Consider the following 22,464-nt stretch of genomic DNA (forward strand, 5'->3'; position numbering starts at 1 on the left):
CGGAGAGGGAACTGCCATCTAATGACGGTGAAGGGAAGCTCATCACCTCTGTTCATTACCACCATTCTGGTGCCATTCTTGAGAGTGCGGGACTCGGGACCTGCTTGAAGGTTTCTAATCAGCATGACTGGTGCGTCTACTTTCAACTTGAGGTTATGATCAGGGATTCCAGAGGGTGTGTCAGTGTGTCAGATCCCTGATGACATCAGTAGGACTAAGTCTGTGCGTGTCAGTGTGACGTAAATCGCACATGTGCCCATATATGGAGATCTATGTATCCGTCAGTCCTTGTCCCTTTTACAACTTACAATTTAGGCATTTAGCAGACGCTTTTAATCCAATGCGACTTACAATTAGCAGGTAATAATACATCATCAACATAAAAAGCAAGATAATATGTCAGTACATCAACAACAATACAACAAATGCATAGGAATATCTAGAAAAACAATAACATAGGTAGACCACACACCTAATCAGTACAAAAAAAGAAAGAAAACGTTTCTAGAACCTAAAAAATGCTATCTAGCTTCACGTGTGGTCATCGAGGGAAGGGGAGTGTTACAGTAGTGCTAGGTGGAGGTTTAGGTGGACAGGGAGTTTATTCCACAGTTAGGAGGACAAATTGTCTAGGACAAGTGGATTTTTGTCCTGGAATTTTTAGCGAGGGTTCTGTCAGCATCCCTGTCTTGGCTGATCTGAGTGAACGGATGGGATTGTAGTGGTTAATCAGGTTTTGGAAGTATGGAGGGGCCATACCTTTGGCTGCTTTGAAGGTCAGCATCAGTGTTTTGTATTCAGTGTGTGCCTTTTATGGGCATATTGGTTTGGATCAGCGGTTCTACTAAAATAAGTTGTTTCGTACAACTGTACATCGTAGAGTAATGGCAGACCCCTGCCATGGGACTCGGGACCCCATGGGTCTCGGCGTCAATTAGTAGCTGTGATTATTATTTATGAATATTATTACTAATCCATTTACATTTTGTCAGCATTGTCAGTCAATATAACAAAAAAAACATGATCATCTAAATTGTTGTTCCTGTCAATCAGGTCCTGTCCCGCCCCCTGTCTCCACTCCTGATATGCTGATTGGTTCTCACTGTCAGCTCAAACCCCGCCCCACCCCACCGCCAGGCCTGACTCCTCCGACCGAGGCGGGGCTAAAGTATCTGACTCCTCCCACTGAGGCGGGGCTAAAGACGTCTGACAGCCGAACACTGGAGAAGGTTCTACATATATCATTATGTTAATATATTGTTGTTATGTTGTGATATTTCAGTAAAACAATAACATTTTGTTTTTATAAACTGTATAAAAGCGTATTTTCAAAATATAGTATATAATATAATATAATATAATTATGATTTCTTTTGGCTTACAATAATTAATTTTAATATGGATATCATGTATTTATTAGTAGTTAAATGTACATTACATGTTTAAATCATACAGGCCTATTCATTCTAACAGATCACGTATAAGAGTCGCTCACCAATCAAATCTCTCTTCTCAACAGATCCTTGAGAATGACGACCAGTCTGGCCAATCAGAGGACGAGAGCTCTGGTCCCATGCTGATGACATCATCATCATCGGAGGGGTGCGAGGTGAGAGCGGGGCTTCTGGGCCGGCGGGGGAGTCTCCAGGGTCCTGATGCCCCCCCGGTTTTCACTCAACCAAGAAGACACTCCACAGGGCAGGCCCTGTCGTACAGGTACACACGCACACGCACGCACGCACGCACGTGCGCGCGCGCACACACACACACACACACACACACACACACACACACACACACACACACACACACACACACACACACAGTATGTCGCTACTTAGTATGGAAGCCACCAGATCCTGTCCGTCACTCAAAATCCCTCAACACATCGGGTGCCCAGGATTATTATATTATGTTGCCATGGAAACCTGCCATTTACCAGCGAAAAATTCATCTGCATAAATGTAATCCGAGTATGTCCTGTTTATTTTCACGATATTATTTTCTTTCACACAACAATCACGGGCATCAGCGCTTTTGTAACGGCCAGTAGAGATGCCGCGTTTTAAATGTAATTTAAAAGTTAGAATAGGAGATAAATGCACTGCTCCTACAGATGTTGCCCTAAAATCACACAAAGTGGTACACAGTATCTCTAAAGTCATGTCATCAACAGGGATCTGTCCTAATTCACCGTTTGTCAGCCTTCTGATTGGTCCATGAGACTCCCTGACTGGCCAACCAGAAAAATACATTCACTTTTTGCAAGCGGGGGTGGAGTTCTGCAGTCGGAGAAAGTGGGAGCCGTCTTTCACCGGCTGTCCGCACTGCGGAGCACGGCCAGGCCGCTCGCGACCATAGCGTTTGCGATCATTGTAATGAATAAGCTTCAACAGACTAGTTCACATGGACCTTATCAATGGTCTAACTTGTTACGTTTGGGTACATATATTTTAAATGGGCAGAATTACGAAAAGCCAGCCTATTATGTGAGGAGATGTTGGAGGAGAACAGATTATAGTTCTCCTCTTCCTACCCAAGATGCAATGCGCGATTTCTATTCTCTCTCTGATCCAGAGGATTAAACTAATTAAAACTAAAGGTGTCAAAATTATCGCGTTAACTGCGGTAATTATTTATTTTTATTAATTGCGTTAAAATTTTTAACGCAATTAATCCAAAAGCAGAACGACCTGCGGTGGAACACTGTCTGCGGTGGAACACTGTCTTACTGTAGCCTATAGCGCTGCCACTGCTCCTCCTCCACCCCCCCCTCCCCCCTCCCCTTTCTACACACAAGCATGTCACTCTGACTGCAGCAGCGAGAGACGGAGGAGAGCTCAGAGCTACGGTTTCAAAGTGAAGCAGGATTTAGATCGTTCACTGGAATAATACCTGATCATCATCATACAATACATCTGAAAAATATATAGTCTAGCCTACTTCTACCTCTGTTCCTAAAATCCGCGATGTTGTTAGGGTGCTGGGCTGCTGGCCTGGGTGCTCCAAACTTACTTGGATCAGATGAAAGACGCACGGCACTGCCAGGCATGACATTAGCTTAACGATCGATCGCCTCGTTGAAAATGCGCATTTGACCCAGGCAATCAACAGCACAACATTAATGGCAGCTGTTACAAACGCTTGTTTTCTCTGTCTTGTGCACGTGTGTCAGCTGTTTTATCTGTAACCTAGATGTCAAATAATTCTGTGTTGTATTGCAGTGGTTCTCAACCTATGGGTTGGGAACCCTAGGGGGATCCCCAATTTTATTTTGGGGGGTCCCCAGATGTTAAGCTTAATGTTAACATTGTTTTCTCACTCAACAATAAACAGACCAACATACAGTATAGGTGTGGCATCTGCACATTTCTAAACTGACAAATTAAGGGCTTTTTACTAGGCCTATACCATACCTCTGGTCAAACATTAGTCAAATTATCAAATATTAGAGGCAGATATTCTGAAAATAGCAGATCTACATGCTTGTGGATCTACATGCTCACAAGCATGTAGATCTGCTATTTTCACAAGCAAACAGTCAAAACTAATGTAATGCCAACTCCTACAATTCCAAGTGCTCGTCAGGGTGTGTGGTGTGGGGGGGAGGGGGGTCCCCAGTTCAAATATGATTATTTTGGGGGGTCAGCCTGAAAAGTCATGTGTAAGCCAGTGTTTTAGACGTAGCCATGGGCCTATTGTATAAATATTTGCTATTGCTACACAATAAATGGTAAGGTAAAAAAATGCATAAAGGGTAATAATAATAACAATAATGATAATAAACATATATATAGGCCTACATATTGTATGATTAATCTATCTTTGCCTTTAGCTTGCCATTACCGCAACAATATACATAAAGAAATGGCATATTTTGGACATAGTTCGATTCGTGATTAATCATGATTAATTAATTTTTGAGCTGTGATTAATCTGATTAAAAATTTTAATCATTTGACAGCCCTAATTAAAACATATATTTTCGGGGGAAAATTACTGTTTTGCTATGTAATTACTGTACCTTTTTCTTCCCTTTTTATTAATATCACGTAGATGTGTTTTTTTTGGTACTTTATATAGCTGTAATGAGGCTATGAAGGAAAAAAAATCCCATCCACTTCCACTATAAAAGAATCTGCAATAGTGATTCTGTCCCACTGGGATTAAACAAATTAAAACATATATTTTCGGGGAAACCCCCTGTTTTGCAATGTAACTACTGTACCTTTGTCTTCCCTTTTTTTAATATCACCTAGATGTTTTTCCTTTGGTACTTTATATAGCTGTAATGAGGCTATGAAAAAATAAAAAATCCCATTCACTGCCACTATAAAAACAATCTGCCCAGGGTTAATGTCCCAGCCTAGTAACAGGGCAGAATGGGGCGGGATTTGCAAACTAGTGAATTCCCACATTCCCTCCTGAATGGCTACCATTGCCTTCTAAAGTTTGTGTATGCGACGTGACGGTCGCTTATCTCCCGATTAGGGAGTCTTACTGGTGGATATTATTTATAATGTTGTATGATATACGTAGGTCATTCATCTTTTTAATGTATTAATGTATCTATCATACAGTAGACATAACATCATGAAACATGGATTGGATATACAAGTTTTCTGGCCGCCCGACATTAATGATGAGTGTGTGTGTGTGTGTGTGTGTGTGTGTGTGTGTGTGTGTGTGTGTGTGTGTGTGTGTGTGTGTGTGTGTGTGTGTGTGTGTGTGTTTGCATCTCAGAATGTTACTAGCAGACATGGAGCGGGGCATGGAGGGGGGGAGGGGCATGGAGGAGGGGCGGGGCCAGAGGAGGAACTGTTTGAGGAGAGAAAAGACGCTGCCTCTCCAGACTGAGGTGAGAGAGAAAACCTGGCATGGGTGTCTGTTGTAAACTAGGGCTGGGATCAGGCACCTGCACACATAGACATCAAAGGGGGCTTGAGCCCCATGCCCTTTTATCCATCTGTAAAAAGTCTCCAGACCATGAATGCAGTTTTTACTAAGGTGAAAGAAATGCAAATGCTCTCTTTCCATGCCATACCTGAAGGCAGCATTCAAGAGAATTGCCTTGTCCAAACTCTCACTTTAACGCAGCATCTTATGTTGAAAGAATTGCCCTCTCTGTGTAGAAATCAAGCGAATCGAAAATAGCCGACCTCCAAGCTCACAACACGTCACTGTGCAATGCGTTTTGAGCTTGGAGGTCTACTATTTTCACCAAAAGGCCCTATTAGAAATGTCAGCCCCTGCCTCTCTAAAATTCTCTGTACGTCCCTGCTTGGGATCCAGAACCGGTGGATCTGGTGGAAATGGTTTCCATCGCATTTAGAACCCCTTTCTGGAAACAGGTTTTAGGCCTAGGCCAGACATTATGCACACACATTAAGCACACGCCTCGCACCGTGAGGCGTTGTGTGCTTGTAGATCTGCTGTTTTCACTACTGTTGTCTGACGGCCTTGTATGATGAAGCGGGGCTTTACTTTGCGAAGAAACAAACAAATTCTTCCCGACAGGGACGACATTTACACCCCCGTATTATGTTGGTGTGCCCATGGATTCTTGGGACATGAAAAGTGTGCCCATGCAGAAAAAAGGTTGAGAAACACTGCTCTAAACTGTACTTAAGTACATTACCTAAGTCCTAAGTAAATGTACTTAGTTACTTTACACCACTGCCTTTATGAACCCCTTACTGTCACTACAAGTAATGAGGCCAAAACATGGAAAAGTTTATGTTAGTGTTATTTAGGATTATGACATCATTTCCTGTTTTTTTCATTCAGGATTATGAGGAGAAGAAACTGCTGGCGACCCGAGGTGAGTTTTTGAATATTTCAAATCCTTCTAAAGTTTTTTGAAAATCCTTTGTTTCTATGTCAGTGGTGCTCAAACCTTTTCATGTGAAGGACCCCCAAAATTATATGTATTTGGCCACAGACCCCCAACTCAAAATATTTAGTTCCAGAGACCCCCCAGACGCAGAATTCGAGTTACAAATGTTCGCTTAAAAAATACATATATTCAAAGATTTGCAAATATTTTCGTGACTTTTCAAAGGTGTCCCGCTGTGAGCTTGTAGATCTGCTTTTTTTCAATAGCTAAAGTATATAAAATAATGAAGGCCCCTCCACCTTGAGCCCTAGTAACTCAGTCCCCCCCCCCCCCCCCTTGTGACGCCCCTGTAACATATCCATGCAGCCATGCAGAGGAACCCGGTGGTCTCGGAGGTCAGGACCCCTACAGACACGTGGAGCGGTCTGGGTTTCTCCAAATCCATGCCCGCCGAGGAGCTGCGTCTCATTGGCCGACGAAGCTCCATGCCCGCCGACGAACTGCGGCTGATTGGTCGACGCAGTTCATACAAGCCCTACCTGAGCAACAGCGCCACCCAGGGACAGGTGCAGGTATAACATTCAATACAAATATATTTAATTGGCCAGTAGCTATGCCCCTCCCAAAAAGCTTTTGTCCAATGCTAGCTTAGAATAACTTCCTGCTTGCCAAGGTTTGCAAAACTAGCATTGGACAAAAGCTTTTAGGGGAGGGGCATAGCTACTTGCTAATTATTACCGTTAATATATTTAAACGTTCACGGGAGTAGTTCACCCTCAAAATAACTTTTTTTATCGATTAATCACCCCATGGAGACTTGAGTTCAATAATATTTTTTAGTTGTCGCATTCCTAAGACAACAATTTGATCATAATAAATTGACTCCCATTGATTCTGGATGGAGACCTTAATTGATGGGCCTACAAAGAGTCTCCTCAAAATATTGGCTTAGGAATGCGACAAAAACAAATGATTTACTTATATTAAAGTCTCCATGGAGTGAGTAATCCATAGAAAAAAGTAATTTTGGGGGTGAACTACTCCTTAATACATTTAACATTTTAGACAAAACAAATATCGGGAAAATATTTTATTTGAGCCCATAATGACATGGTCAAAATAATTCATATTATAGGGTTATTTTTGTTTCCTTTTGACATAATGAAGAACTATTAACTGTAACTCACGTGTGTGTCTGTCTGTCTGTCTGTCTGTCTGTCTGTCTGTCTCCCTACCTGTCCGTGTGTCAGTGGGCGTGTCCGATCGTGGGCAGTAACTCAGAGAACTGGAGGGACAGACGCGGCTCCACATCTTCATCCTCACCCGTCTCACCCTCCTCACCCTCCTCGTCCTCACCAGAACACAACTCCTTCCCTGTGTTTACGTCTTCCGCCAGCAGGGGGCGACACGACACTTCCTGTGAGCTTCCAAATACTGATGGACATGATAGCATGTTAGCATGTTAGCTAAGCCAGAGCCGCCGAAGACGAGAGTTGCGACATGCTTTGATCTCACTGCTCGTTCTGTCTGGAACTATGTCCTTGACGCGTTATTATGATTCACACCACAGCTCCAGGCGGAGCCGCTCGTTTCGTTTCACCAGCATCGGCAGGTAGGGTTAGGTTTAGGCATAGTTTTACTGAGGTTAAGGTTAGGATTAGGGTTAGGTTTAGGCATAGTTTTACTTCAGATTCAGATTCAGATTCCTTTATTTACCATTGTGTATCACACATAGGAATTTGCTTTGGTAACATACCAGTGTGCATTCAATATTTTTTTCACAGATAACATGAAAAACAACAAACACAAAACAACACCGTGCAGAAATAAATAATAAATAATATAAATAAAGTGCAGTAGTGTTCAATAGTGCAACATATTGCTGATGTCCCTAAGGGGCAAGGGAAAAAGGGAAACCAGCGTCATCCAGCAGCCTGGCAGCTGAGGGGAAAAAACTGTTTTTGTGGCGCTCTGTCTTGGCCCCTAGGTGCCGCATCCTTCTCCCAGAGGGGAGCAGGGTGAGGAGGCCGTGACCAGGGTGGGAGGGGTCGGCCATGATCTTTCTTGCCCTCCTCAGCGCCCTGGAGTCGTGCAGGGACTTGAGGGAGGGCAGGGGACGGCCAATCACCCTCTCTGCAGAGCGTATCACCCGCTGCAGCTTGACCAGGTCTTTTTCGCATGCAGCGGGGAACCAAGTGATGATGGAGTGAGTGAGGATGGACTCTATGATGGCCGTGTAGAACTGCGTCATCATGGCCCTCGACAGTCTGTATTTACGCAGCTGCCGAAGAAAGTACATCCTTTGCTGGGCCTTTCTCAGGAGGGCAGTGATATTGAGTTCCCACTTCAGGTCCCTGGAGATGATCATCCCCAGGAACTTGCAGGACTCAACATAGTCCACCTGAGTGCCACCCAGCATGATGGGAAGGGGCGGGGCTGGGTCCTTCCGGAAGTCCACCACCATCTCCACTGTCTTAAGGGCATTTAGCTCCAGGTTGTTAATTTCACACCAGCTTCGCAGCCGCTCGATCTCCCCCCTGTAGGCCGACTCGTCCCCCTTGGAGATGAGGCCCACCAAGGTGGTGTCGTCAGCAAACTTGAGGAGCTTGACCGACGGGTGGAGGGAAACACAGCTGTTGGTGTACAGGGAAAACAGTAGTGGGGACAGGACACAGCCCTGCGGGGAACCGGTGCTGGTGGACCTGGAGCTGGAAATGTTCTTCCCCAGCTTCACCCGCTGCGACCTGTTGGTTAAAAAGTCCGTAATCCACTTGCGAGTGGAGGCAGGCACTTGCAGCAGGGACAGCTGGTGCTCCAGGTTAGCACCAGCTGAGGTTAAGGTTAGGATTAGGGTGAGGTTTAGGCATAGTTTTACTGAGGTTAAGGTTAGGGTTAGGGTTAGGGTTAGGCATAGTTTTACTGAGGTTAAGGTTAGGGTTAGGGTTAGGTTTAGGCATAGTTTTACTGAGGTTAGGGTTAGGATTAGGGTTAAGTTTAGGCATAGTTTTATTGAGGTTAAGGTTAGGGTTAGGATTGGGTTTAGGCATAGTTTTACTGAGGATAGGTTAAGGTTAGGTTTAGGTGGTCCTCCCACCCGGCACCTCTGCACGGTGCAAAAGAAGCGCTCCCTAGCTCCGGTTCAGCCAATCAAAAGCTTCCGTGGGAGGGGTTTGCCTGGAGCTGTGATGTGAATCATAATAACGCGTCACACGTCAAACACGTCAAAACTAACGCCGGTGAATGCTAACCTGGTGAATGCTAAGCTGCCGACGCTGGTAAATGCTAACCTGGTTTCGGAATGGGGATGTTTCGGAATGGACACACCCCCACTAGGGTTGTCACTCTGATACTAGACCAGTAAGGCGCCCTAAGGGCGGGAAGCGACCTGCTGAAACAACAGACTGACACAATAAGTCCATATATGGCCATTCCCAGATATGGGCTTAATATTGATGACATCAGGTATCTCCATTTACAGTATGTAAGTGTGGTTGCCGTGACAGACACTGGTAGATATGTTAGCGTATTAGCTAAGATTTCAAACACTGCTGAATATGTTAGCAAGTTAAAGCTATACTATGTAACTCTTTTAATAAAATAAATCTTAAAATTGTCCTAATTATTAAATCGCTAAAGTTTTAGAACACCCACTCTGTTAATTTCAGCTCCCAAAAATGTGTTCTACTGAGCCCTGGTGGCCGTGACCGGGGCTGTTTTTCCCGGCAAAATTACGTCATATGCATCATTCTGTACACATGTCTCCCTACCGGCCAATCACAGCCCAGATCATACACTGCCGAGCTCTTCAGGAAGTACACTGCAGTGTTTACACTGGTCTAGGAGTTTAGCATGTAAGTCCCCAACCGCTGCTCGTAGAGGGACACGAAAGACCTCTATGGATGCATCTCGGCGAGGCGAGGCGGACGCGGTGGTCTGAAGGCCCGGTCCGTGGCGAAAAACAGCCGAAAAAAGCAGACGCGACCGCGGTTTGCTATACCGCAACTGACCACTAGTTGAGCAACTTACACAGTATAGCTTTAACATGTTAGCATGTTTCATTAACATCAACATTCTTTGGCCTTTGTCTTCCAGCGGAGAGCTTTCTGAGCAGTGGGGGCGTGTCCTCGTCCAGGAGGGCGTCGACCTGCAGCCAGCGAAGCCCCTCCCCCCAGCAGGACTGCGACCAATTGGCTGAGCTGCTCAAGCAGCTGGGCGTGGCCAAATACACTGACGTGTTCACACAACAAGAGGTACGTACACTCCCAAAACTACTCCGCATCAAGGGTTTTATGGGGTAGGCCCTAAAAATGTGTCCTTGGGCGCGGGGAATTGTTTTGGGTTAAAATTGATTTTGGTTTGGTTGTTCCGCCAAAGTGTATAGACTGTTTTGACTAGAAAATGACGTAGGCTGTATCCGCTCCTGACCGGATCAGAAACCCAAAGGAATTCAGTCTTCAATCACACTCAACAGGAGGGGGAGTGTGTAGTTCATATTGTGCACATTGTATAATGAGTGTCTATGTGACAGTGTGTAGTTAACATTGTCTACATTGTATAATGAGTGTCTATGTGACAGATTGACTTCCAGACGTTTCTCACTCTGTCTGATGAAGACCTGAAGGAAGTGGGCGTGGCCACGTTCGGAGCCAGACGCAAGATGCTGCTGGCCATATATGGTGAGAACGATGATGTCATAACATAGTGATGTCATACTGATAATGTCATAACATACACAAAATAGTTTCAACAAACAAATAGGACTGTCACACTAGTGCTATTTCCATAAAGCCACTTAATGCGCATTAAGCCTTTTTCGCTTAAATCTTTTTATGGAAACACTTCAAAATTCAAAAAAACGTTCATTATCCGCAAAAACTTTTATCCGCTTGGACGTGGATTTTGAGGCTTTATCGAATAAACTAAATGTGCATTTGTGAATGGAAACGGGTCAGACAATAAATGCGAATATACTGGGTCCATATCGTCCTCCAACTTAACACTTTCCCTTGCCGCTTAACGTCCATTGTATAGCGTTAACCCACAAAACAAACTGGGTGTTTCTTACACACAGAGTGACACGGACCGTGTGTAAAATCCTCCCGTTTTCACCCCCAGGAGTCAAGCCATCCGTGGCTAACCCTTCCTCATCACACAGTGTTGCGTGCCAAAAGTGGCCGATCTACCCTAACCCTAACCCTAGCTTGCAGATCGGCCACTTCCAGAGGACACTGACACTTGCAGGATGAGTGTGCACTGTGCAGCGATCGAGACACAGCAGTCAGACGTGCAGTGCTCACGCCTCGGTTCGGTCTGAAAAAAATCAGACCGTCGCTAATTTGAATGACACCCGCAAATGTTAACAGGCTAAATTCGCTTTGTCTTAATGCGAATTTATGATAATTCGCTTCCTATTTTCGAATAAGCTTATGGAAACATGGCTTATGACAACATTTAAGATGTATACAATTATATAAGATTAAAGTCTGGGTGCAATGGCTTTTTCGGTCATTTTATTTTGATGGTTAAAGGGTTATTTCACTTTCCAAAAACACTTTTGGTAATTGTATTGTCTAATCAGGCTTTTATGAACACCCTGAACAGCTCATTTGATGTAAATGTTATCAGGCCCTCCAGGCCCAGGGCCTCTCCCCATACACACCCATTGTGTGTGGTAGAGCTCAGTGGCACCATGATAGATTCATTACAAACACCCATTAACTTTTCTACTACCCTCCTAATACATGAGAAGGCCATGTTTTTTTTATATATTTTTTTCTTCTTCTTTGTATTAAATTTTTCCATTTTCCCAAAGAATTATTACAAAATAAACGAAAAAAAAAGTTATATTAAAAAAACAAAAAACAAAAACTAAAACAAAACACAAAACAAAAAACAAAAACTAAAACAAAACACGCCTGCTCATGTAATAGGAGGGTATTAAGAGTCACCAGAAAAAATAATGGGTGTTTTTAATGAATCATGGTTATCATGGCTATCATGGTATGGAGTTTGAAGTTACAATGGGTGTGTATGGGGAGAGGCCCTGGAGGAGGAGGGCCTGGTAACATTTACATCAAATATCTAAATATTGAATCAAACAAATTAAAAACTGTTCAGGGTGTTCATAAAAGCCTGATTAGACGATAAAATGACCAAAAGTGTATTTGAAAGTGGAATATCCCTTTAAGTCTAAAACTTCGCCTCAACCGCAAGGACGTTTTTCCTATCGGAGCTGAGCCGAGACCACACGGAAGTGCTTCTCTAATAGCTTGGGGCGGGTGGCGGGGTGGTTTATGAGAAATAATAATTGAAAAAAAAAAGTAATTTCTGTGGAAAATAATTTTGTGTTAATAAAATTGTGAAATCGCGAACCTTGAATCGTGATTCGAATCGTATCGTGAGTTGAGTGAATCGTGGCATGCCTAAAATCTATCAAATACCATTCTGTGTGCAGACCTGAACCAGAGGCGTAGCTCGGACACGGCCACCATGAAGCCCGCCTACCTAGAGGGCGGGGCCAGCGGGAGACTTCCTCCAATCCTGGACATGGAGGCTGCCGCTCAGAGCAGCCGTTGGTGACCACAGCTGTCAATCATCGGATTGACTCAGCCGTAGGGTTGGGATCCCAAACCGGACGGAACCGGACCAGTTGATGCTTCATATCCAGGGGTGTCACAAGGGGGGGGAGTGGGACTGAGTTACTAGGGCCCAAGGTGGAGGGGCCTTAATTATTTTATACTTTAGCTATTGAAAAATAGCAGATATACAAGCTCACAGCGCTGCACCGAGTGCCGCGCTGGGAGCTTGTAGATCTGCTATTTTTGAAAAGTCGTGAAAATGTGGGCAAATCTTTGAATATGATTTTTTTAAGCGAACATTTGTAACTCAAATTTTGCTTCTGGGGTTGGTCCCTGGAACTGAATATTTTGAGATGGGGGTCCGTGGCCAAATACATGTCATTTTGGGGGTCCTTCACATGAAAATGTTTGAGCACCACTGACCAAAAGAGTTATTTTTTTCAAAAATAGCAGACACAGAGTGCCGCGCTGCGAGCTTGTAGATCTGCTATTTTTTCAGTAGTTAAAGCACAAAATAATGCGTTCCCAGGCTAAATGGGTTAACCCCCCTCCCCCTATGAAGAACATTCATGGGGGGCCCGCAGTGAATCCTTGTACCCAGGGCCCAGAATTTGGTGCGACGCCCCTGTTCATATCCATATGAGTAAAATCTCCAGGGTAGTTTGTTTATTTTTGGAAGTCAGTTCTTGTATCATGTGATCTAAGATTTGTCACTGTGTCTTTGAGACCAGGAGCGCTCGCTCCTTTTCTATTGACCATGGCGGAGGCGACCTTGAGCCACGCGAGATACCGCCGAGCAAGCATATATGGGAGATACAAGGTTTCTGCTCGACAGCAACGATATGTAAATTAGTCCTGAGAACGCCACACCATATATGGTCACGTTGTATCCAACACAACACCATATATGGTCACTATGTATCCAACACAACACCATACCTATATGGTCATGTTGTTTCCAACACAATACCATATATGGTCATGTTGTTTCCTACACAACACCATAGCCTATATGGTCATGCTGTATCCAGCATGGCCGCAGCCGCAAGCCAAAGCTTTTGATAAGAACATAACTCAGTTTGTTTTCAAAGTGCCTTTCTGCAGTACAACTACTGTACTTGTACTTGACCTCTGACCTATGGGTCATTGTTGAGTCTGACCTCTGACCCAAGGGTCATTGTTGGCAAATAATAGATTTAGCTTTTATATAATTATAATTACATTCTAATTTTTTTTTTTTTTATTGATTTCCAGGTCTCCAGGTGTCTTTAGAGTATTGTATGACACTGATTTAATTCATGCAGAAATACTTTTTAGGATGTGTACAATAGACACTATAATAGGGTCTATATACGGTAGAGCAGGTGGTCCGGGACCCCTAGGGCCAGGGGGTCCTCAGAGTTGGGGGGGGGGGGGGGGGGGGGGGGGGGGACGCTGATGATAGAGCTCTCAGAACAGCTATGACATCTATGGAAAAGTTACATCCAACAAACACACAAACAAGATGTGTATGGTATACCTGCATATATACAAACAGACATACATTCAAAGCAACACATCTTGTAGATCTGCTATTTTCAAATGATTGCTATGATCCAATGTATATTTAGGCCTCCTGTAGGGCAGTGGTTCGCAACCTGTGGGTCGGGACCCCAAATTATTTTGGGGGGGGTCCCCAGATGATTAACTAAATGTGCAACATTGTTTTCTCACTCAACAGTAAACAAACCAACCTAACGTTTAAGTGTATAGAGGGTATCTGCACATTTCTAAAAAAGATAATTGCCGATCTACTTGATCACAACGCCTCGCATTGTGGGGCGTTGTGATGCCGAGGGTCCCCGAACCACACTTTGAGATCCACTGTGTTAAACTGCTCCATATATGGACAGTAAAGATTACAAGAGGACAGTTTTATGATATTATGTTGTTATGTTAATAAGGTTATTCTACTGTTTTATAATAATATGTTATGAAAATAGATTATGATATTTTACTGTTTATGAAGATATTATATGATGTTATGATAATAGATGTTATTATACTGATTTATGATAATATATGATGTATTGATTTATGTTATTACAAATGAACCGCATCATCACAGAGTCAAGACGCTTTTGTTTAACTCATTAGAGGTCCACAACGTGTCAACACGCCAAACTTGATGTCCCTTTGACGCGTTCGACGCTTTGTACAGTAAACTATACTGTACTATAGCTTCTGTACGAGGCTACCGCGGTGATGAAAAACACTCCATTTCCCGAAATGCAGCGCGAGATCACGTGACCGGGAAGTGCTGTCTCCCTAATAGACATGCATGTTACCATGGGCGTCAATTGGGTATGGCAGGTGTATGCAGCTGCCATACCCTGGGTCCAGGGGGGGAAATACAAGTTACTTTTAAATATAAATCCATGAGTGTCTCTTTGTCTACCTGTTCTGATTATTATGTTGTTAAATTACAGTAAAATAACTACAAATGCAAAATTTAACAAAATGGTCACTTTAACAAGGTATTATAATTATATTCTCCCCATCTTGACAGAATGGTATATTCCCAGGTTCTAGTCAGCTGCACAGGTGCAATGCATTATTGTTAATTGTGGCACGTTTACTAACATGCCAAGTTTAGCTGCACTTGAACAACTGTTCCAGGCTGCCATATCCAGACCAAGAAACCATAGAAACGGGGGGGAAATAGAATGTACTTCCTAAAATAAATGTATCATGCCTGTTGCTAAGGTATGGCAACATGACTGGTGTGCGCGCGTGCAAGACACCAGTCATGTTGCCATACCTTAGCTCTTTCTGAACTGACGCCACTGATGCATATAGATTGGAATTAATGTCAGTAATCTTCTGGATATTTGTAAATCCTGAATGTTTCCTGATGGAACGCGATTGGCCGCCCAAGCTCGACAGACAAGTTACAGCAGCAGGCGCCCACCGTGCCCCCTCGGATTGGCTCTCTGCTCGGGTCATCTGGGAGTGTAGTTCCCAAAGTGGGGTCCGGGGACCCCCAGAGGTCCTTGGGGGAGTTCCAGGGGGTACGCAAGCAAATGTGTTAATACAGTGTACGGCTTTGCGTGGTTTTAGGGCAAAATCTGTAGGAACAGTGTCCAAAAATGTGTCTTGTAAGAATTGGCCTCATGGTGGCACTAGAAGAGGGCCATGTGAGAAATGAGGTTGGAGGGTGGAGGTTGTGGTTTGGCAGCCAAGGAGTGTGTGTGCAAAGTTTGGCATGGATCGGGACAACGGTGGCGGAGATATGAGAAGGGGAAAAGTGTGATGCTACGTACAGACTGACTGACGGACTGACGGACAGACAGCCGGTGGAGGTTTTGATAACTCACAGTGCGTCACTTTGTGCTGCGCTGTGAGCTTAAATAAATAAATAGACCAGTCAGTCGCAATATGGGTCCCTAGCACCAAATATTTTCAGATATGGTTCCGCGGGCAAATACAAACATTACTTGGGGTCCTCGACTCCTCGACTTACTGAAGTTTGTTTGAGAACCACTGAGAAGCACACGCCAGGTTTGCGGTTAATCGCACGGTGCCTGAATTTTGCCCAGGCCAGGACGGACGGACAGACAGACAGACAGACAGACAGACAGACAGACAGACAGACAGACAGACAGACAGACAGACAGACAGACAGACAGACAGGTACCATTCACTTGAGATTGACTCCTATGTGATGAATAATTCCACAGTGACACTCAGAGGAAGAACTGTGTAATTACACTGCATGGTCATTTAATTGAAATAACAGTCAATGTGCAGTCAAAGTATCAATTCCACAATGTAGAAATAAAGGTTCATTATTCAAAATTTTACTAGAGTAAAAGTACAAAAGTATTGGCATCAAAACATACTTACTAAGTACCTAATAAAAGTACTCATTATGAATGGCCACATTTATGTTCTAAACATTTCTCAAACAAGCTCACAAAGCATCACTTTTTGATTTCCAAATAAACAAAATGCAAATAGTGATTAATGTGGGTTTTGTAATAAATCTACAAGGGAACTTGAAAAATAGCCTGTCAAATAATATATATATATATATATATATATATATATATACATATATATATATATATATATATATATATACAATGAATTCATTGAAAAACAGAAATACCTCAAGTAAAAATACTTTTTACTTATTTAATACATTTACTTAAATACACTTATTGTGTCATACCAAGGAATTACTGGCTGCAAAATAAATCAAGTTGCTTTTAGCAGCAACAATGCAGCAGCAAATAAATAAATACATGATAATCATAAACCATTAATATTATTCGTAGAAAGGTTGAGGAAACATTCATGGTTCTTGTGTTAATACAGTAAAAGAAAAAAGTTGAAATCTTGAAAATGGTGCATTTATATAGCGCTTTTATCCAAAGCGCTTTACAGAGATTGTGCATTACATTCACCCATTCACGCACACATTCATACACCGGTGGCAGAGAAAACCATGCAAGGCACCAACCAGCTCATCGGGAGCAATGTGGGGTTCAGAGTCTTGCCCAAGGACCCTTCGACATTAAAGGGCCAGTTCACCTCTGGGACAACCAGATCTTATTTTATTGTTGTTTGGGACACGATCAACACAATCCTGAACTGACCCTTTAACTCAGGGGGAGCCCGGATTCGAACTGGGAACCCTTCGGGAACCCTTCGTGCTCTAATAAAGGTTTCTCTACCCCTGAGCTATGCCACCCCACTGAAAAGACCAAACCTGCCCACCAATCATTTAATTGATCGGCAGGTTTCTGAACTACCAATGAGGCACAGAGTGAGTGGACAGAAATGGTGCTGTCATCTTAAAATGACCATTGGGGAAATGGGTGAAGAGCTGTCGTCAAATGTTTTATATTGCCAGGGGCAAACAACTAATCATGCCTGTTGCTAAGGTATGGCAACATGACTGGGCAAGACACCAGTCATGTTGCCATACCTTTGCTTTTGCTCAACTGACGCCACTGTATATTACTATGCAAATGAGCGCTCAACCAAACATTGTAAATTGTGAATATAATTAACTGTCCATGCAACATGAACTGAACTGTTCCATTTAATTGGCTCCCAAGCAATCTGACAATTCACCCTTTGTCATGTCCCGCAGTCCCGCCCGTTGTCCCGCCCCTCTTCACACCCATTGGTTGCTGTGTCTTGGTGGGACACTCGGTGGGACACTCCATCCACTCCCATTTTAATTCAGTTGCTTCATATTGTTATTTATTCTGTGATAAATTCTAATTTCAAACTTGGTTTCAGTAAAATGGAGCTGCTCAGTGGCAGTATAGTGACTCAGCTTGTTTTTTAAATGTTTTTATTTCTCCAAAAAATATGTTTTAGCAAATTCAACATGAAAAAAGGCGGAACCAGGGCGGGACAAGGCAGATAGAGCCTGCTGGTTGGTCAGTCAGGAACAACCAGAAGGCTGACAAATGGTGAATTCTACGCCTGCAGCTTTAAAGCCAACCCGACATAAACTGGGGGAAAAACTGAATCAATCTCCAAAACAGAGATGAGAGGGTTAAAAGTGAACAGTAGTAGCAAAAAAAACAAAACAAAAAAAAAACAGAAAAAATCTTCTCTTATGAAGACAACATCCCCTAAAAGCACTACACATTAAAGAATCAATGCAACGTTCAGCCACTAGAAGGTGAACTATGCTCAATTACACCAAAATGTAGACAAAGCTGCAATGCCAAATTAATCACAAATCAACGTTGTTGATGAGCATATCAGTAGAATGTAAACATTTATGGTCCGTAACTGATTGCAATCCAATTAGAATCCTTTCTTTTTTTCCTCTTTGTTTTTTTTTTTGACATTTATTATTATTATTAATTTCCGTAAACATATTGCCTATTGATCCTTTAAACATGAGAAGTGTTCATTTCAACCCAACATTGAAATAAGGTGAATGATAAAAAAAAAAACATGAAAAAATAAAAGCTTAAAAACAGGGCAAGACTTGTGACTATCAAGGATTTCAATCATGCTAACCTATTATATTGTCTAAATGAATAAAAAATGGAATCATGTAGATCTCAGGATTCACATGGGATCAGAGTGGATCCTGATCCATTGTGGATCTCAAACTTCATGGGTCCAGCTTGTGACGTCAGTCCATACTGCTCCTCTAACTTTTCTATTTCAAGGGTTTGTATGGAAATTAAATAATGTGAAATTGAAATATACAAATGAAATAATGGAACCAAATGAACCAAATGTGGTTCCATTTGCACACTCTCAGAGTTAAGCCCTTATCAGAGTCTGCGGTGAAGAGCCTATCACCGTAAATGTTAGGTGTAAAGCTATCCACCTAAAGTAAGAAAACAAGTGGAGGCCATCGTAGTCAGTCACGGTGAAGTCCTATCACTGTGACTGACTGGTCTAGATCGACCAATCAGTGAACGGGGTGATGGGCCGATCTGTCTGATTGTAAAAACAGAGAGATGTGTCGGGGTTCGCGGTGGATAGCTCTTCACCGCGAGTAATGACGCAATGTTGTAGTTTTATGACTTAAAAAGACTACACTGCGGTGCCTATGATAGGGGCTTTACAGACCTGTATAAGCTCTAAGTCCATTTGGCTCTGGACCTCTTGGAATCCCCTTAAGGACCCCTGGGGGTCCCCGGACCTCTCATTGAGAACCACTGATAAATGTGGCTTCACTAATGGCATATCTAGATGGTATTTGACTCCAAATGTGCATGGGCTGAAGGTTAAAAAATGACCACAGCCCCGTTGACTTTCATTCAGGGGTCAATGCAGTGGAGGAAAAAGTACTCACATATTTTGCATAAGAAGTAAAAGTATCAATACTGCAATATAAAAATACTCAGTTACAAGTAAAGTCCAGAATTCAAAACGTACTTTAGTAAAAGTATGAAAGGGTTGGCATTAGAGGGTAGCACGGGTCCAATTTTACCTACCCGGACCCAAATGGACCCGTGAGAAATGTACCCAGACCCGAATGGACCCGCCTATTATTGGGAATATGAGATCTGATACCCGAACGGACCCATGGCAATTAGACCCTACCCTACCCTGACCCGAGGGACAAGTCAATATTTTAGACCCGAACTGGCTCGGTTCTCGGTTCGGGTCTCGGGTAATCGATTCAATATGCAAGAACAGACAATAATATGGATTTGGGAGCATATTTACAATGCATGTTTCATTAAAAACAATATATATTTTTAATTTGAAGGGTAAACACACAATATTTTAAAGCTCGGGTCCTCTCGGATCCTTATGGGTAAATGCATTATTTCTGAATGCCCCGAACGGACCCGAGGCAATTAGACCCTACCCTACCCTGGACCCATGGCAATTAGACCCTACCCTACCCTGCCCCGAGGGACAAGTCAATATTTTAGACCCAAAACGTCTCGGTTCTCGGTTCGGGTCTCGGGTAATCGGGTCCTGGAAGACCCGTGCTACCCTCTAGTTGGCATCACAATGTACTTAAAGTACCAAATAGCAGATCTATAATCTACTTGTAAATTGTCTATTTTCAAATAGCCAAGGTATAAAATAGAGCTAAAGTGGTTCATGTATGTTTTATAATATTATAATTTATATGAGTTAAAGTACAATATTTGGATCCCTGATGTAGTGGAACAAATTAAGTAAAATATTTCAAAAAGTATAAAACACACAAAACAAATGAAAATCAAACGTCTGTGTCTATACTGGCGGACCATGTACACGGTCCCCTCCGTAAAAATATACATACAAATAAACATGTACGGTACACTACACAACTCGTCATTGTGTCCAGACCAGGGATCTTCAATGTTTTCAGGCCAAGGACCCCTTAGTTGAAGCAGGGACCCCCAGATTCCATATAGTTTCTTCGTTTGACAGCATAATCATCAGTGTATTTTGGATTTATGTTGATATGGGTTTTCAGATATTTAACCACTTGAACCGTCAATACTTAAAGCCATACTGTGTAAGATGCCCAACTAGTGGTCATTAGCCCTATAGCAAACCGCGGTCGCGTCCGCGTCTTTCGGACGTTTTTCGTACCTTCAGACCCCCGCGTCTGCCTCCACCTCGCTGAGATCTATCTTTTAAGGGGTCCCTTGTTCCTGTGCGTTCAGTAATTCCAGAGATACGGACTCCTTCACCCTGCCTGGTAGGCGAAATTACCTAGAGAAGGGATGGTACAAACGGGCGACAACAAATATGGCTGCCATAGCGACCCCACTTCAAGATGCGCTGTGATTGGCCGGCAGTTGTATAACCCTCGCTGTGATTGGCCGGTAGTGTGATGACGCAATTTTGGCGCGAGATCCGGTCCACGGCAAGGATCTCAGTTTACATACAGAGAAGGCTTTACAGGCTGAAATTCACGGCGCGGATCTTCTAAAACTTTTGTGATTTAATAGTTAGGAGAATTTTAAGATTTGTTTTATAAAAAAAGTTACATAGTACAACTTTAATAAACTTGACCTTTCACTCTGTACTTAGTCTACTCTTTTCCCCTCTAAACCAACGCTCTTTGCCAAAAAATAGCCGATCTGCAAGCTCACAACACCTCGCAAAGCGAGGCGTTGTGAGCTTGTAGATCTGCTATTTTTGGCTCAGAATTTCTCAGAATATGAACACTAGGGTTCAAGTGGTTAATATAAAAAAGTTGGGAAAAAGCTTCTTTCACACAAAGATTTGGAGGACCCCCTGTAGTAACTCTGAGGACCCCCTAGGGGTCCCGGACCCCCTGTTGAAGACTCATGGTCCAGACATTGTCACAGTCAGACAGCAACCTTGTGCAGTATCTTCACATTTTCCTTTTTGTTTATTTATTTTTGGGGTAAATTAATGTCCTATACTACTCCATCATACAAGTGCCACACATATCATTTAGGTCTAATAATAAAAAAGAGGAACTGTTTTGGACATAGGCCTACACCAGGGGTTTTCAAAGTGGGTGACGGGGCACCCTGGGGTGCCGCGACTGCAGTCCAGGGGTGCCGCGAGATAATTTGATAATATTCGGGATTTATTTGGACACTTGAAAAAATATTTAGTATCATTTTAAACTTGAAGTTATTTTCAGTCAGTTCTAACCAAAATGGCTATTATCTCAATGTTTTCCTCGCAACATAATCACTAAAATATGGTCACTGTCGGGCAGAAACCTTGTATCTCCAAGTTTCAAATGTGTACGTCTTTTGGTAAAGCAAAGCCCTGCTTCATCATAAAAGACTGTCGCACAAAACTAGTGAAAACAGCCGATCTACAAGCACACAACGCCTCGCGATGTGTGCTTGTAGATCTGCTGTTTTCACTAGTTTAGTACATTTTATAGATGATAAATACAAAACGAACAGTTTTGGACATACAAGGTTTCCACCCAACAACGACAATATGCTATAGGCTAAATATAAGGTGCTGGGAGTGAAAATTATAATGTAGGGGTGCCTCGGATTAAAACAAATATTTATGGGGTGCCCTGAGACAAAAAAAGTTTGGGAACCCCTGGCCTACACGGTTCCCACATGCAGCAGGTGACCTGGAAAGAAATTAAAAAAATGTTCCCGCAATTCATTTCAGACCTTGTATCCAAGTGAAGGTTGAGGTTTTTTTTATAGAAAGTCAATCTTCTGAATAAAAAAAAAGATAATATGTAAGGCTAAAACACATTTGAAAAATGCCCAAAACTGAAGACAGTCTCTTGAAAAGCAGCAGGGTGTGGAATCAGCCTGTAGAGGGTGGTGTTCAGTAATAATTCATAAATATGATCTGATACTGTCACAACCATATTATGATAGACTGGTAGGGCTAACTTACAGACAGAGATAAGTCATTCTGAAGCTGTGTACAGAACAGGCACGTGCACACATAGACATCAAAGGGGGCTTGAGCCCCATGCCCTTTTACCTGTTTGTAAAAAGTGCCCTCTCCAGACCATGAATGCAGTTTTTACTATGGTGAAAGAAATGCAAATTTCCCCTCTTTCCATACCTGAAGGCAGCGTTCAAGAGAATTGCCTTGTCCAAACTCTCCTGAACT

At 42.9% G+C, this 22,464-nt stretch overlaps 1 protein-coding gene across 1 annotated transcript in view; it reads left to right on the top strand.

Moving 5' to 3' along the window:
* The window catches only part of bicc2 (bicaudal C homolog 2), a gene marked incomplete at both ends in the record, with an annotated part of 45,353 nt that extends 32,938 nt beyond the window's left edge, over positions 1 to 12,415 (top strand). Inside the window, 8 exons of the mRNA XM_080740895.1 lie at positions 1,054 to 1,229; positions 1,520 to 1,609; positions 5,788 to 5,821; positions 6,203 to 6,408; positions 7,087 to 7,255; positions 9,929 to 10,086; positions 10,413 to 10,512; positions 12,291 to 12,415. Of these exons, the coding sequence (XP_080597021.1) occupies positions 1,054 to 1,229; positions 1,520 to 1,609; positions 5,788 to 5,821; positions 6,203 to 6,408; positions 7,087 to 7,255; positions 9,929 to 10,086; positions 10,413 to 10,512; positions 12,291 to 12,415 (1,058 nt within the window). The remainder of the gene's footprint in view (positions 1 to 1,053; positions 1,230 to 1,519; positions 1,610 to 5,787; positions 5,822 to 6,202; positions 6,409 to 7,086; positions 7,256 to 9,928; positions 10,087 to 10,412; positions 10,513 to 12,290) is intronic.
* Positions 12,416 to 22,464: the final 10,049 nt, after the last annotated feature.

This window comes from Nannobrachium achirus (assembly GCF_963921795.1).
Source record: "Nannobrachium achirus genome assembly, chromosome: 13".
In the NCBI taxonomy this organism is placed as follows: domain Eukaryota; kingdom Metazoa; phylum Chordata; class Actinopteri; order Myctophiformes; family Myctophidae; genus Nannobrachium; species Nannobrachium achirus.